The sequence below is a fragment of the Cervus canadensis genome, chromosome 6 (genome assembly GCF_019320065.1).
Source record: "Cervus canadensis isolate Bull #8, Minnesota chromosome 6, ASM1932006v1, whole genome shotgun sequence".
In the NCBI taxonomy this organism is placed as follows: Eukaryota; Metazoa; Chordata; class Mammalia; order Artiodactyla; family Cervidae; genus Cervus; species Cervus canadensis.
The window spans coordinates 26749555-26767638 of NC_057391.1; the positions used below are offsets into that span (position 1 = coordinate 26749555).

At 41.2% G+C, this 18084-nt stretch overlaps 1 protein-coding gene across 1 annotated transcript in view; it reads left to right on the top strand.

Annotated features, from left to right (window-relative positions):
- The first annotated feature begins 2413 nt into the window (after positions 1-2413).
- FMN1 (formin 1) overlaps positions 2414-18084 on the top strand; it is a 454272-nt gene continuing 438601 nt past the window's right edge. The window contains exon 1 of the mRNA XM_043471390.1: positions 2414-4271. Coding sequence (XP_043327325.1) covers positions 2414-4271 — 1858 coding nt within the window. The remainder of the gene's footprint in view (positions 4272-18084) is intronic.

Consider the following 18084-nt stretch of genomic DNA (forward strand, 5'->3'; position numbering starts at 1 on the left):
TGTGAGTAATACTAAGCTAGCAAAATAAAGGAACTCTTCTATTCAAGTTTCTTGAAAAACTAGTTCAGCATTAGAAAACAGTAAATAAGGAGCCACTTTACCTACAAAGCCATGAAGTGAGACAGATCTCGGTTTTATTCTTGCTTCTTTTGAGCCATATGGCCTTAGACAAGGTCCTTAATCTCTGAATTTCAATTTCTTCATCTGTAAAAGGGAAATATGTTTGTTAAATGAGATAGCAAAAAAAAAAAAAAAATGTGTACACATGTATATTCAATACATAAAGTTCCCTCTCTTAGAACATAGACTTTTAAAATAGACAATCATGGTTTCATCTGAAATCATAGCATGAACTTTCTGCTGCTACTTTGAACAGATTATTAAAAAAAAAAAAAAAAACTTTGACTCTTCCCCTTCTCTCACATCACACACTTCTTCTAATCCAGGGAAACTGAGAAGGTAAGAAGAACTAGAGGAGAGTGATGCTTGAAGGCAAGATAAGACCTTTCACATCTTTCTGCAAGTTAGAATAATAGCACTTCAGCAGCTTCACTTCAGTTCTTTTGACAGTTCCTAAGTTGAACTCTCAATGCTCAGCATCATGAAGAGGGGATATTGGCAGCTATGCAATTGCTTTTATAACTGGTTGTTTATGACTGTTGTACCACTTCCAAATAAAAAAACCACCTCCAAAGTGAGTTCTTGGATATTATCAGAGAGTTTGTACTATTACGTATTAAGAATCTATATACAGGGGCACCTTTAAAAAGGCCAGGAATGAGCATTTTAGACAAGTTTTAGAGATATTATAGTTGAATGAGAACAATCCCATAGAAAGCTGTGAGAGAGGCAAGGCCTCAGCTGGCCTCCCATTTCTTCTCTGCTTCCTCTCTTCTTGCCCTTTAACCCCTGTGAGTACCCCAAGTCCTTCTGGAACTTCTCGGTTGACCAGATGGTTTCTTTTTTTCTTCTTTTCTTTTTACCTTCGTTTTATCCTTCTTGTTTTCATCTGTCTTCAGTAAGGAGTCTCTGTTAAAAAGCTCTCCCTCCTTTGTCTCTTCCTACACTCAAATTGTAGTTTTATGTACAGACCTGAGATATCACTAAAGATATCAATGGTTAATAAATGGTGGTTGTGTTACCCTCCCCAGGGGATTTCTTTTTAAGCTTGCAAGTCCTGAAGACTGGGCAGTGCCTTCAATTGAGAAAGGAAGTGTCATAATATAGAATTCTAAGCTCATGACTGTGTAGAGGGATGTTAGCCAGAGAGATGCCCCCGGGATACTTCACATCCCAGGAGGGAGCAGCTGCCTTCCGCATCGATGTGACATTTCAGCCACTTTGACGGTGAAAACATTGATTGGAAGTCCATACAGGGCCAGCAATGGCTTACAGATTTTTCCTTTTTCTCTGCCATTCCATTTGACTTCAGGTAGGCAAGAAGTAGGAAAACAAAAAACAAACAAAGAGAACCTGATTAAGATGCCTGAGTTACTTCTTTTAGTTTTAAAATTAAAAATTTCCACTTTTAGCAGAATTTATGAATTGTGTCCAAAAGAGACATCAGATTTGTGCCTAATATCTTTCCTCTGTATTTCTTTAAGTTAAATAGAGTGTGTGTTAGTTGCTTGTCATGTCTGACTATTTGTGACCCCGTGGACAATAGCCCACCAGTTACTTTGTCCATGGGATTCTCCAAGCAAGAATACTGGAGTGGGTTGCCATTTCCTACTCTAGGAGATCTTCCTGACCCAGGGATGGAACCCAGGTCTCTTGCATTGCAGGCAGATTCTTTACCATTTGATCCATAATCTCAAATCTTAGAAGGTGCTTCTTGGAGAGTAAAAAGGTTTGACTCATTTTTGCAAAGTCATCGTCCAAACCCAAGTTACTAAAATGGCTATGTTTTCTAAGGATCTCAAAGTCCCCTCTCCTCAGGACTTCTGGGAGGTATGTTAGCTCTGTTTTATAGAAGAATCTAGACGAAATCTTGAGAAGTTGAGAGACCTGCTTAGGGTAAAGTTGCCACATAGGGGAAAGGGGCAAAGGGACTTTGTCTTGGGGCTATAATATTAGAGCACTCTCCTATTCAGAAAAGCTTTGCTAGTCAAGGGTGGGCTGGGAGTGGGGAAGAGGTTGCAATCAGCCTTCTGGCTGATGTCTTGAGTTGATTGAGGTCAGCCAGAGAGGAAGGGTAAGACCAGTTACGCTTTGATTTCTGTCGGTATGTGATTCCTGCAGTCTGTTAGACTAGCTGCGTTCCTCCCCTGTTTCCCTCACAGGCGGGCTCGTTGCTGGAGATGACTGTCAGCTGCTTTCCCCACACTGCCACCATCACATGCCCCACCACCGGAGCCTCAGAAGCCTGACCACAGACCAGCATCTGCAAGGCATGAATAATTAGGTAGGCATAATGGAAGGCACTCACTGCACCCTCCAATTGCGTAAACCCATTTCCGAACTCTGCTACATCAGCTTCTATCTTCCAAGGGGCGAAGTCAGAGGATTTTCGTACAAGGACACCGTAACTCTAGACAGAGCCAGTAAAGGGTTTCATAACTGCTACCAAGTCAGGGAGGGGTCTGACATCCACAGCCTCAGCCTGCAGCCGAATGAACATCCAGGCGACATCTTTTTCAAGCCAATTCCCACGAAAGACATTCTGACTGAGCTGTACAAACTCACCGCCGAGAGGGAGAGACTGCTGGCCGGTCTGCTGAGCTCAGACCACATCCTGGGGATTACGATGGGGAACCAGGAGGGGAAGCTGCCCGAACTCTCTGTGAGCCTGGCCCCCGAGGATGACTCTTTCCAGAGTGCTGGCGACTGGCTGGGAGAGCCTGCTGTGGGCTGTCTCAACAAGAGGAGCTCCCACGGGATCAAAAAGGCCCGGAGGTTTGGTGGAAGGAGAGGGAGCTTTGACGGGCTGTCTCAAAGCTCCCTGCAGAAGAGGACAAGAAGAAAGGGGCATGGGGGCCAGGAATTGGCTCCTCTGCTGGGGAAGGACCAGGTCTATTCCAGTACTTCCCTTCCTCTCTCTCGAACAAGGCCTCATCTTTGGCTTCTGGAGGAGAGAGGCAACTTGCTCCTCAATGGGACGCTTACTTCATCCCTGCGGAGGAGAGAGAGCTGCACCCTAGAGGTCCCCAGGACACTGGATGCTGACTCTGGCTCGGGAAGCGTCAAGAAGCCTTCTGAAGATGTGGGGCTGGGAAGAGGCGGGCTGCCCCCTGACTGCAGCTCCACGGAGCCAGGGGATGATAGCGCGAGGGAGCTGAAGAGAACCCCTCGCAGGCTGTTGCATCAGCAAACAGGCTTGACTGACAGTCACAAGGAGCCTGAGAAGAAACCAGAGGCAGAGAGAGGCCGGAGAGCAAAGGCTGCTGAGTGGACTCACAGGAAGAAGCCTGTTTCCAGAGTGGTGGCCAGAGTCCAGGATCTGTCCACTCAGGTACAGAGAGTAGTCAAAACGCATCCTGAGGGTAAGGGAAAGATTGCCCCTGGCCTAGCAGCCCCAGCTGAGTTCATACCCAGCGCAGACTTGCTCACCCTCCCGGGAGCTGAGGCTGGGGCTTGGGGAGCCAGGGGCCTGGACAAGGAACAGCGAAGGGACAGGTCATGGCAGCCATCAGCTGGGGAATGCCCCCCAGCCAGCACTGAGGGGGCTGTGAACAAGGTCCTCCTGAAGGTGATAGAGAGCGATAAGTTAGATGACGCCGCTGAGGGCAAACGGCTGGGCTTTCCCTTTGGGACCATTGGCGTCCACACCCTCCCAGAAACCAGGAGCAGGAGGGGAGCTGGGCTTGGAAGAGGCAAAACCTTGTTTCTGGATCTGCTCCGTGGTAGCTTGGACCCTGGAAGTGATGAGAAGAGGCTGCCCCCACCAGCGCTGGCCGCTCTTGGCTCGGTAATTAATCATTCATCCTTTCCGCCCAGCACGCGCAAGCGGATGTCACCTGTTCCCTCCCCTCTCTCTCCAAGACTCCCCAGCCCTCAGCAGCATCACAGGATCCTCAGGCTCTCCTCACCGCCTGGAGAGAGGGAAGCCGCTCTTGATGACTCTCTTTCCGGAAGGCGCCGTGCTTTCTCTGGGTCCCTCTCTGCTGACACCTTGGAGCCACCATCCTCTGCCAAGGTCACGGAGACCAAAGGGGCCAGCTCCTCCTCCCTCAGAGTGGGCCAACCTCGGTTGGTGCCCAGGGAACCTCCGGAAAAGACCTTGGGGCCGGGAAGGACCACAGCTGCTCAGCCCCAGCACCAGTCACCTCCAGGTTAGTCCCGGTTTAAAATGCTTTACGTGTGTTCACGGGCGACCTGCTTGTGCTATTCAGAGACTGGCTAATTAACAATGAATCGATATTCCTTGGCCAAGTCAATTCACCTTGTAACAGTACAGCTGGGAGTGTTATTAAGGAGTGTGGAGATGGTGTTGACTTATGGGGTTAGGGGTGTAGTTGCTTCTAGAAGCAATATTTTGTAAATGCCTTAAATTTTTTTGTTTTGGCATGCTCCAAAGCTGCCTCCATAGCTCCTGAACACAGGACTCTCAGAGGAAACAGGACTGGGCAGGGAGAAGTAGCAACTCGTCGCTGCCTTTGATGCTGATTGGCCCCTTGACCCAAATTCTGCTGTTCACGCTGCTGGGGTAGCCTGGATTGGTTGGGATTCTCTAAGAAAAGTGGGAGCATACTGTGTCTTTGCTCTTCTATTGTCAGAGGTTTCAGGTTTTGGTTTTGCTTCTTTATAGTGATTACTTTTGTAAGTGGTCTTATTGTATGACAAAAACTTTTTTTAAAATGCTAGAAGAGGGATGAATTCTTTCTAACTTGAAGAAACTTGGTTCAGATTTTGTTTTTTTTTTTTTTTTGGTTAACTCTTTTTTAAAATTTCTCAAATTAAGCACAAAGTAATGTTTATCCTGAAGTTATGTTTTATATATATGGGTTTTTGCTGTTACTGGTATAACATCATGTCTTATGCAGAAGGTGCTAAAGAGCTAATTTGGCTTGTATGGTTCATGTGATTTAAAATTTTACATGAAAATAGTTCTGGCGGTTCTATAAGTGGGTTCAATAAAACCCAAAGAGACAGTTTATTAAAGTGCCACTCCTGTATTCACACTGTGTTCCAGGCCAGTGCGGCCAGGTGCTCAGGGTATTGCATGCCTTTGTGTAGGTAATAGGTTCTTTTTCAGTAGTCATTTCACAGCATATGGTCAATGCTTTGTCTAGGCTCATAATATAACATAGAGTCCCTTAAAGGTTAGAGGAAACATCATGTGAAATTTCTGAGATTAAAAATATCTATCTAGGAAAGAGAAATGTAAAAAGCTTCTGTTCATTTTGAACTCTTGCCATTTTATAAATTTCTCTAAATCACTGATCCAGGGTGTGATTCTTTAAAGTGTAGTAAATGTTCTTCATTTTGTGTTTGTAGTATACTGCTCTTAGCTTGATGAAACTTGCTACTTCCTAATAGAACCAAACTGCTTCATCAGCAAAGTCATAGAATTGTAGATTTTATATCATGTGTCATTGAACCCTAGTGATGAAAATCCTTTCTCTGTGTGAATGCTGGAGCCTTTGACATACTGGGAAAGGAAGCTCTCTGCAATTATTAGACAGAGACTTCTAGAGACTGGGCATGCAAGAGCCACCACAACCCCAAAGGCTCTTTTTAAAAGTCACACTAAATCCTACGACTGGGTGTGCCTCTTCTCCAGAAACTGCACTAAGTACACTGAACTTCAGTAAGTGTCCCCCCCATCCCAACTTAGAATTATCTTTTTATTTTGTTGTCCTTTTTCTATTAATTAAAAAAAGGTATTATAAAAGTTCTATTGTATCTGGGTCAAGGTAGGCACACAGAGGACACTCAGTTTCTCTGATGACTGACCTTGAACTCACTGAGGGGCCAGTTCAACAGATGGTCACCCTTTCACGAGACCTCGCCATCCAACTGCTCAGAACCATTCCCTTTTCTTTGGCCCCAGCCTTCTGCTGGGATCTTCACAGCACTTTAGGATCCAGTCATTAGAATCACGTGGATTCCTTGGCAGGAAGACTGCCTGTGCTTCTAACATTTTATAAAAAAAAAAGGCGTTGGAAAGCAAAAAAATGGGAGCAGGAGAAACCTTGTTTTTCTGGGATGCGTAACTTCTCTTTTGCTGGGACCGTCCTCTGGGACATCCAAACATTGTTTCTTATCATCATCCTTCTTTGAGAAGTGTGAAGGGAGGGAGTTCTCCAGATACTATTTTTCATCTGTATCTTGCGTTCCTGTCTCCTGTCTCCCATCGGTCCCCCTTCTCTGTGGCCATGAGTCCTCATTGTTTTATGGATCCTTCAGTGACTTTCAGCAGCTGGTGGGTCCACACAGGGAGAATTTTCCTGCTTCTGGCTGCCTTTGTGTTTCATTTCACTTCTCCTACTTGCATATCCCAACGGTGGCCTCAGACAGCCCTATGTGAGGGTGGATCATTCATTTACCATCACCCAACAGCAGCCCTTTATCTGAGTCCAGTTCCCACCTTTCTCCCACATTAGCTATTAACCAAGTCGAGTTTATGGTCTGTAGACATTTATTTCCTGTGGAAATAGCATCTAGGCTTTTAATTGAAGTGATGTGATTAAGGTTATTGAAAGCGCTTATTAACTACTCAAGTAAGAGATTAAGTCTGGCAAAATAATGAGATCTGTTTCCAGTTGGAGGGCTCTTTAGTGTTATGGGCAAGTAGTAATTCCCAGGAAAGACTGAAACCTGCTTCTGCTTCTCACAAGACCAGGCAGTGAAAGCCAACATTACCATCCATGCAGGAAACAGCATGACCGCCCTTGATCCACCTCCTTTTGGCTTTATAATTTTTCTTACTTGTCATTCCCAGGTCTGTGCACAGGAATTTCTTGTCTGGTGGTGATATGATCAGAGAATATGCTAACAATGAATGGTGGCCAGATTTGTCTTCTATGGTCCTCCCCTTCCCACACCCTCATCCTCACCACACTGCCACCCTGGTTTTATGGAAACTGCTGTATGTTATGTTCCCAAGCCTTTGTGGAATGTAGTATTTTCTCAAGCCTGAGAAAATACGTTAACCTGCATGTGATATCCTTGGGGCTGGGATTCTCTTCCTTTTTTCTGGCCTTCTTTTACCTTTGATCTGAAATAGACCCTTTTAATGCCAGAAGAATCACATGGAACTTGGCTTACCATACTTAGGAAGATCCCCAGTGCTGCAGTGCTCTGCTCAACAATCTCATGATCGTTCTCCTTTGAAGTTACTGAGGTGGTGATGGAGCCACATGCCTCAGGCATAGTTCCTTTTGATACTGTGAATCATTTGATCAGTGCTTGTGCCCATCATGGGACTTCCCTGGTGGCTCAGATGGCAGAAGCATCTGCCTACAATGTGGAAGACCAGGGTTCAATCCCTGGGTCGGGAAGGTCCCCTGGAGAAGAAAATGGCAACCCATTCCAGTACTCTTGCCTTGAAAATCCCAGGGGTGGAGGAGCCTGGTAGGCTACAGTCCATGGGATCGCAGAGTTGGACACGACTGAGTGACTTCACTTCACTTGTGCCTGTCAAAAGATGTAATTAATGTCAACTGATTAAGGATTGAGAGGCGTAACTATAGTAGATTTTGTTGTACCTAATGCTACTGTCAAAGCTTTGATTTCTGTTTGGACATACATTATGGAAAGTAGACATCAATTCCCCCTGTATTGATATTGAGGTTTGATAAATCCCAATAAAATTTTTAAGAAGCTCCACAACACTGGCTATATCCAGCCATTGAAGATGACTACTAAAAGTATATAACACATAGAAAATTATCTGTAATTTATATTGACAGAAAGTAAGATCAGGGCTTCCCTGGTGGCTCAGTGGTAAAGAATCTGCCTGCCAATGAAGGAGACACAGGTTCGATCCCTGATCTCGGAAGATTCCACATGTAATTGAAACTATATGTAACTTTGACCTACCAAACCTATTTTAGGACTTTAGGACACATAAATAGATGCACTAGTAAGAATATATGTGTAAGGTTGCTTATTGCAGCATTGTGTATAGTAGCCAAAGCAGCTGGAAAAAAAAAAAAAAGGAGTGTCAACCAATAGAGAAATATATTTAAATAAATTTAAATATATTTAATCTCTAAAGAATGGAGCTAGATATTTAGCAAGTTGAAAAATAAGGTAGTATGCTCTGTTTTTCTAAAGACAACAAATCACACTCCTTTCTATATATGAGTATATATGTTTGGTATGGGTTTGAATATCAGGGAAACAGTGTAAAGAAAGATAGCCCAAGGCATTCACATTCTATATCTAAGGGCAAGGCAAGGTGAAGGTGGGGAGTGAGGGGAAGGGGAAGGAACCAGAAGTACTGGGGAAGAGCATTGACTTTTCTTTACATATTTTTACACTGGTTGTAATGAATGTATCACTTTCATGATTTTTAGAGTTGTTGTTCAGTCGCTAAGTAGTGTCTGACTCTTTGTCACCCCACGAACTGCAGCATGCCGGGCTTCCCTGTCCTTCACTATCTCCCTAGGTTTGCTCAGACTCATGTTCTTTGAGTCAGCGATGCCATCCACCATCTCATCCTCTACTGCCTTCTCTTCCTTCTGCTCTCAATCTTTCCCAGCATCAGGTTCTTTTCCAATGAGTCAGCTCTTCACATTAGGTGGCCAGATTATTGGAGCTTCAGCTTCTGCATCAGTCTTTCCATTGAATATTCAGGGTTGATTTCCTTTATAATTGACTGATTTGATCTCCTTGCTCTCCAAAGGACTCTCACGAGTCTTCTCCAGCACCACAGTTTGAAAGGATCAATTCTTTGGTGCTCGGTCTTCTTTATGGCCCAGCTCTCTGGAAAAAACATAGCTTTGGCTATATGGATCTTTGTTGGCAAAGTGATGTCTCTGTGTGTTTTTTTTTTTTTAATTTATTTTTTTATTGAAAGATAGTTGTTTTACAGAATTTTGCTGTTTTCTATCAAACCTCAACATGAATCAGCCACAGGTATACATATATCCCCTCCCTTTTGAACCTCCGTCCCATCTCCCTCCCCCTCCCACCCCTCCAGGTTGATACAGAGCCCCTGTTTGAGTTTCCTGAGCCATACAGCAAATTCCTGTTGGCTATCTATTTTATATATGGTAATGTAAGCTTCCATGTTACTCTTTTCATACATCTCACCCTCTCCTCCCCATGTCCATAAGTCTGTTCTCTATGTCTTTTTCTCCATTGCTGCCCTGTAAATAAATTCTTCAGTACCATTTTTCTATATTCCATATATGTGCATTAGAATACAATATTTATCTTTCTCTTTCTGACTCACTTCACTCTGTATAATAGGTTCTAGGTTCATCTACCTCATCAGAACTGACTCAAATGTGTTCCTTTTTATGGCTGAGTAATATTCCATTGTGTATATGTACCACAACTTCTTTATCCATTCATCCGTCCATGGACATTTAGGTTGCTTCCATGTTCTAGCTATTGTAAATAGCGCTTCAGTGAACAATGGGATACTTGGTTTCCTCAGGGTATATGACTAGGAGTGGGATTGCTGGGTCATATAGTGGTTTTATTCCTAGTTTTTAAAGGAATCTCTATACCGTCTTCCGTAGTGGGTGTATCAATTTACATTCCCACCAACAGTGCAAGAACGTTCCCCTTTCTCCACACCCTCTCCAGCATTTATTGTTTGTAGACTTTTTGATGATGGCCATTCTGACCAGTGTGAGGTGATATGTCATTATGGTTTTGATTTGCATTTCTCTAATAATGAGTGATGTTGAGCATCTTTTCATGTGTTTTTTAGCCATCTATATGTCTTTGGAGAAATGTCTGTTTTTCCCACTTTTTGATTGGGTTGTTTGTTTTTCTAGCATTGAGTTGTATGAGCTGCTTGTATATTTTGAAAATTAATCCTTTGTCAGTTGTTTCATTTGCTATTTTTTTCTCCCATTCTGAGGGTTGTCTTTTCACCTTGCTTATAGTTTCCTTTGCTGTGCAAAAGCTTTTAAGTTTAATCAGGTCCCACTTGTTTACTTTTGTTTTTATTTGCATTATTCTAGGAGGTGGGTCATAGAGGATCTTGCTTTGATTTATGTCATCAAGGGTTCTGCCTATGTTTTCCTCTAAGAGTTTTATAGTTTCTGGGCTTACATTTAGGTCTTTAATTTTGAGTTTATCTTTGTGTATGGTGTTAGGAAATGTTCTAATTTCATTCTTTTACATGTAGCTGTCCAGTTTTCTCAGTACCATTTATTGAAGACACTATCTTTGCCCCATTGTATATTCTTGCCTCCTTTGTCAAAAATAAGGTACCCATAGGTGCATGGGTTTATTTCTGGCCTTTCTATCTTATTCCATTGGCTTATATTTCTGTTTTTGTGCCAGTACCACACTGTCTTGATGACTGTAGCGTTGTAGTGTAATCTGAAGTCAGGAAGGTTGATTCCTCCAGCTCCATTCTTCTTTCTCAAGACTGTTTTGGCTATTCGGGGTCTTTTGTGTTTCCATATGAATTGTGTAATTTTTTGTTCTAGTTCTGTGAAAAATGCCACTGGTAATTTGATAGGGATTGCATTGAATCTGTAGACTGCACTTGGTAGTATAGTCATTTTCACAATATTGATTCTTCCTACCCAGGAACATGGAATAGCTCTCCATCTGTTTATGTCATCTTTGATTTCTTTCATCAGTGTCTTGTAATTTTCTGTGTACAGTTATTTTGTCTCCTTAGGTAAGTTTATTCCTAGATATTTAATTCTTTTTGTTGCAATGGTGAATGGGATTGATTCCTTAATTTCTCTTTCTGATTTTTCATTGAGTGTATAGAAATGCAAATGATTTCTGTATATTGATTCTGTATCCTGCAACTTTGCTAAATTCACTGATTAGCTCTAGTAATTTTCTGATACTATCTTTAGGATTTTCCATGTACAGTATCATGTCATCTGCAAACAGTGAGAGCTTTACTTCTTTTCCAATCTGGATTCCTTTTATTTCTTTTTCTTCTCTGATTGCTGTAGCTAGGACTTCCAGAACTATGTTGAATAATAGTGGTGAAAGTGGACACCCTTGTCTTGTTCCTGATCTTAGGGGGAGTGCTTTCAGTTTTTCACCATCAAGAATAATGTTTGCTGTGGTCTTATCATATATGGCCTTTACTATGATGAGGTAGTTTCCTTCTATGCCCATTTTTTAAAGAGTTCTAATCATAATAGGTGCTGAATTTTGTCAAAGGCTTTTTCTGCCTCTATTAAGATTATCATATGATTTTTATCTTTCAATTTGTTAATATGGTGTATCACGTTGATTGATTTGCGTATAGTGAAGAATCCTTGTGTTACTGAAATAAACCCAACTTGGTCATGGTGTATGAGCTTTTTGATGTGTTGCTGAATTTTGTTTTCTAAAATTTTGTTGGAGATTTTTTCATCTATGTTCATCAGTGATATTGGCATGTAGTTTTCTTTTTTTGTGTTTGTATGGTTTTGGTATCAGGATGATGGTGGCCTCATAGAATGTTTGGTAGTGTTTGGTAGTGTTCTTTCCTCTGCAATTTTTTGAAAGAGTTTTAGAAGGCTAGGCATTAACTCTTCTCTAAATGTTTGATAGAATTCTCCTGTGAAGCCATCTGGTCCTGGGCTTTTGTTTTTTGGGAGATTTTTGATCACAGCTTCAGTTTCAGTGCTTGTAATTGGGTTATTCATAATTTCTGTTTTTTCCTGGTTCCGTCTTGGAAGATTGAACTTTTCTAAGAATCGGTCAATTTCTTCCAGGTTATTCATTTTTATTGCCATATAATTGTTCATAATAGTCTCTTATAATCCTTTGCATTTCTGCATTGTCTGTTGTAACCTCTCCTTTTTCATTTCTAATTTTGTTGATTTGATTCTTCTCTCTTTTTTTCTTGAGTCTCACTAAAGGCTTGTCAATTTCGCTTATCTTCTCAAAGAACCAGCTTTTAGTTTTATTAATCTTTACTATTGTTTCTTTCATTTATTTTTCATTTATTTCTGCTTAGATATTTATGATTTCTTTCCTTCTACTAATTTTGGGGGGGTTGTTCTTCTTTTTCCAGTTGTTTTAGATGTAAAGTTAGGTTGTCTACTCAATGTTTTTCTTGTTTCTTGCGGTAGGATTGTATTGCTGTAAAGTTCCCTCTTAGAACTACTTTTGCTGCATCCCATAGATTTTGAGTTGTCATGTTTTCATTGTCATTTGCTTCTAGAAATGTATTGACTTCCCTTTTGATTTCTTCAGTAACCTGTTGGTTATTTAGAAACGTGTTGTTTAATCTCCATGTGTTTGTGTTTCTTACAGTTTTCTTCTTGTAATTGATATCTAGTTTCATTGCATTATGGTCGGAGAAGATGCTTGATATGATTTCAATTTTCTTAAATTTACTGAGGTTTGATTTGTGACCCAAGATGTGGCCTATCCTGGGGAATGTTCCGTGTGCAGTTGAGAAGAAGGTGTATTCTTCTGCATTTGGATGAAATGTCCTGAAGATATCAAAGAAATCCATTTCATCTAATGTATCATTTAAGACTGGTGTTTCCTTATTAATTTTCTGTTTTGATGATCTGTCCACTGGTGTGAGTGGATGTTAAAGTCTCCTGCTATTATTGTGTTTATGTCTTTGTTTTTAATATGCTGTCTAGGTTTGTTTAATATTCTGTCTAGCTTTTCTTCCAAGGAGCAAGCATTTTTTAATTTCATGGCTGCAGTTACTGTCCACAGTGATTTTGGAACCCAAGAAAATAAAACCTGTCACTGTTATGGTTTTTAAAGTGTTATTGAGCTAATTTTTAAAGAAAAATATACACCACCTGTAGGGGTTGTGTGTGTGTGTGTGTATGTTTTGGGGTGGGTGGTGAAGCTATACCACAATTTTCTGTGTCTTCCCCATGTTGTTTAAAGAAGCAAGAAGCTCAGTATTGAAATTAGAGCACTGTTACAAAGGGATATGCAGGTTGCCAGTGAGCTATGACAGCCATGCTCCAGAAGGACTAGTCAGGAAGGCAGGATTAGGTGAAAGGGAGCAGTATCCCGAAACCAAGAGAAGAAGGAAGTTCAGAAAGGCTTCTGACTCTTCTACTCTGTTGGTGGGAATGTAAAGTGGTGCAGCCGCTGTGGAAATACTATAGAGGTTCCTCAGTTCAGTTCAGTCGCTCAGTCATGTCTGACTCTTTGTGACCCCATGCACTGCAGCACGCCAGGCTTCCCTGTCCATCACCAACTCCTGGAGCTTGCTCAGACTCATGTCCATCAAACTGGTGATGCTGTCCAACCACCTCATCCTCTGTTATCCCTTCTCCTCCTGCCTTCAGTCTTTCCCAGCATCAGGGTCTTTTCCAATGAGTCAGTTCGTAGAATCAGGTGGCCAAAATACTGGAGCTTCAGCTTCAGCATCAGTCCTTCCAGTGAATATTCAGGACTGATCTCCTTTAGGATTGACTGGTTGGATCTCCTTGCTGTCCAAGGGACTCTCAAGTCCAAGTCTTCTCCAACACCACAGTTCAAAAGCATCAGTCCTTTGGTTTTCAGCTTTCTTTATGGACCAGCTGTCACATCTATACATGGACTACTGGAAAAACCATAGCTTTGACTAGACAGACCTTTGTCGGCGAAGTAATGTCTCTGCTTTTTAATATGCTGTCTAGGCTTCTCATAGCTTTTCTTCCAAGGAGCAAGCGTCTTTTAATTTCATGACTGCAGTCTCCATTTGCAGTGATTTTGAAGCCCCCCCAAAATAAAGTCTATCACTGTTTCCATTGCTTCTCCATCTATTTAACATGAAGTGATGGGGCTGGATGCCATGATCTTTGTTTTTTAAATGTTGAGTTTCAAGCCAGAGGTTCCTGACAAAACTAAAACTAGATTTGTTGTATGATCTGGCAATCTCACTCCTGGGCATATATCTGCACAAAACTGTAATTCAAAAAGATAAATGCATCCCTGTGTTCATAGCAATAGTATTTACAGTAGCCAGGACATGGAAACAAGCTAAATGTCCATTGACAAAGGAATGGATAAAGAAGATGTGGTACATATATGCAATGGAATACCTTTCAGTCATAAAAATGAATTAAATAATGCTAACTGCAGCAACATGGATGGACCTAGATTTTATCATATTAAGTGAATTAAATCAGAAAGAAACAAATGCCATATGACAGAACTTATATGTAGAATCTAAAATATGACACAAATGAAGTTATTTAAGAAACAGAAACAGACCCACAGATACAGAGAACAGACTTGTGTTTGCCAAGGGGGAGGTAGAGTAGGAGAGGGATGGATTGGGAATTTGGGATTAGTAGATGCAAACTAGCATGTATAGACTGGTGAACAATGAAGACCTATTGTATAGCACAGGGAACGATATTCAGTATCCTGTAATAAGCCACAATGGAAAAGAATGTATATATATACATCTTATATATATATATATGTATGTATATGTATGTATATATAAAATATCTTCCCCAATTATCATATATATATGAAAAATGTATATGTATGTGTAACTGATCACTTTGCTGTACATCAATAATTAACACAACATTGTAAATCAACTACACTTCAATAAAATAAATTTTTTAAAAAAGAAAGTCTTCTGGTTAGACAGGGTCCTGACTGGGAACAAATACCCAGGCCTGAAGGAGCAAGGGAAGTGGGGATCAATGGAACCCAAACAGGGGAGCTTAAACGGGAGGACCACATGGCAGGAATGGTATCCTGTTGCAGAGGTACTTAGCAGAGAGGAATAAATACCTTGGCCTCACTCTCTGTTGGTCTTCTGCCTGAACTTCCTCCAAGTGAACCACCCAGAGGGCAGAGTGTAAGGAAGTGAGTGGGTGTCTCCAAGCTCAGCCTTCCAGGGCCCGGGGAAGAAGGGAGAAGGGTTCAAGTAGTTCTGGAGGGGCAAAGGAGAGACAAGATGATACAGATAGGCTGCACCATGAAGACTAGGAAATGCAGAAAAATAGAGTGGAATTTTAAAAGGCCAACAGGATGAAAAAGAATGTGTGTGTATGTGTGGTGTGTGTTTTGATATAGAACCATGGTTATCTTGGTAATAAGTGATTATTACAGCATTTCATTTCTTTGTCATATGACCTTTTTACCTCTAAAGTGCAAACTAGAGGAAGTGAAAGAAATAATTGAAAGATTTTGTGATACAGTTTTCAGTCTGTGGATTGAGAAAAAAAAAATCATCTAGGTTTTAAAAACAAAACTCTTCTATTTAACATCAATTGATAGCCCATTGTGCTTGATTGCTTTCTGTGAAAAGCATGAAAAGAATTTTAAAATATCTTCCCCAATTATCTCAAGTTAAGAATAGCTAATAGCATATGAAATACGAAATGGATTTTCTACTAATGAACAATTTGTATTTTGAGGTCAGTTTCCTTGTAAAATAAATGCTGAGTGTTTCTCTCATTTAAATTTTATTTTTTGAAAGGGAATAAGTTTCAAAAGCCAGGACCATGACCGTGATCTGATGTTTTAAAACCCCAAGCTAGTTCTATATATGTGAATTTTTTCCCAAATTAAAGTCCAATTGTGCTTTGAGGATAGCACCTTCTGTGGAGTTGTTTTTCACTTGTCTCTTTTCTATTCTTGGAGTCAGAGCACAATATTTAAAGCAGGGGTGGCAATCTGTGGTCCTACCTAGGCCTTATCCATCCATCTAAAGTCATTCCAAAGATGTAGAAATGGCAGCATTAATGATGTGATGAAAAGTTACACCTGCTGAAAAATCTTTATAAATAAATAGACACTACATTTTGAAGAAAATTTTCTTTCTTCTTGCCTTTCTTTCTTTTTTCCTCCCTTTCTTTCTCTCTCTTTCTTCCTTCCTTCCCTCCCTCCCTCCCTTCCTTCCTTTTTATAACTCAACCATTCTATCTCATAGCATCCTTGGTTGTGGGATATAAAAGACTCAAATTTTTTAAGTTGTAATTGGATTAGAAGCATTTTTATTAAATTGATAAAGCAGAATTCTGAATACTTAGATTCTGTGTTTTATTTCATTCCTCATGGGCTCTTCTGGAAGAGGGTATGTTTTAAAAACTGTGAAGACTACTCTGGGCCACTCTCTCCCTCTTGATGGCTTTTATCAAGTAAATGACTGTTACTGCCCATCTTCTTTCATCAAATTCCTCATTATGTACAAGAAAGCAGCTTCTGTTAGATAGTTCTTAAATGTGCTTAAATCCATATTTAGTACATTTTTGTGGCATTGGGCTGTGATATTAGGCCATACCATCCTCCTGGAGTTCCTCTGTGTGGCCTGGCAGCTCAGCCTCCTGCCAAAGAAAGTTCTGAAGTTCCTTCCTTCTCTCCTTCCTGGATTGTTCCACTGCATCGAACCTGGTGCTTTTTATCTGGAAGGCCAGAACCTTCCAGGACAGAACTAGAGTTGGGATTCAGATATGTATAGGATGGAGAGGGACTTGTGGGAACCTTGAAGGTTATTGAACCATAGGGAGGAACAGTGGACAGTGGAAGAAGTATCATGAGAAAACAAGTCTGTACCAAAAGCCTGTGGTTAGACATTTTCTCGTTCTCCTTAGAGGGCCCTTATACTCCAGGGAGAAGGAGCTTTAGCATGAAGGGAATGAAGAACTTTGAATCAGGAGCCCAGCAATTTCTCAGTGTGGAAGAGCTATTCAAGAGAAGTAGAAAGTTTTTTGTTTTAAATATTTATTTTATTGAAGTATAGTTGATTTACAATGTTATGTTCATTTCTGCTTTGAAAAATGCAGAGTGATTCAGTTATTCATATGCATATTCTTTTTCATATTCATTTCCATTATGGTTTATCACAGGTTAGTGAATATAGTTCCCTGTACTATACAGTAGGACCTTGTGGTTAATCCATTCTTTGTATAATAGTTTGCATCTGCTAATCCCTAACTCCCACTTCTGCCCTCCTGCCTCTCCCCCATCAGCAACCACAACTCTGTTCTCTATGAGTCTAAAGAGGAAGAAACTTTCTTGCTGGCCAGAAGCAGGGCAAAGCCCCTGCCTCATGTCAACTCTTTATGAACGCTTGAATTGCAGCACACCAGGTTTCCCTGTCCTTCACCATCTATCTCCTAGAATTTGCTCAAACTCACGTCCATTGAGTCGGTGATGCTATCCAACCATCTCATCCTCTGTCATCCCCTTCTCCTCCTGTCTTCAATCTTTCCCAGCATCAGGGTCTTTTCCAGTGAGCTGTCTCTTTGCCCAAAGTATTGGAGCTTCAGCTTCAGCATCAGTCTTTCTAATGAATATTCAGTGTTGATTTCCTTTAGGATTGACTGATTTTATCTCCTTGCAATCCAAGGGACTCGCAAGAGTCTTCTCCAACAGCACAGCTCCAAAGGATCAATTCTTCAGCACTCAACCTTCTTGGTCCAACTCTCATACATAACTACTGGAAAAACCATAGCTTTGATTATACAGACTTTTGTTAGCAAAGAGATGTCTCTGCTTTTTAATACACTGTCTAGGTTTGTCATAACTTTTCTTCCAAGGAGCAGGCATCTTTTAATTTCATGACCTCCATGGTCCCAAGTTACTAGCTACCCAAAGGCACTAGAGTGACAGAGCAACAGAGCAGAAGGGTGGCAAGGGCAGTAGGCCCCCACATGCAGAGATCTTGAGGGACCTCTGGAGGGCATAACTGGGGAGGAAGGGCCTGAGGAAAGATGGGGCTTCATGCCAAGCAAGTGAGGAAGAGCTTCAGACATGGAGGTTCAGATATTTGTGCAGCATATGACACAGTCTTACTCTGAGGCAGTAAGTTGGATCATCCAGGATTCACACATTTTTCCTAAGATATTCTGATGTGGGGCTTTTGTCTGTTTGAAACCTAAGTTAAAGTTTTGAGGTGGAATTTTGCATTTGGAGGAAGAAACCCCAAATAATCCTATGGCTGATAAAAGCTGTTGATTTCTAGTTTAGCCCAGAGGAATTGTGGAGAGAGTAAATACCACATGAGGCTTGAGTTTCCCCGGGATTCAGACAAGTCTGGGCATGTCCAAGTAATTAGATGGTTAGAGCTGT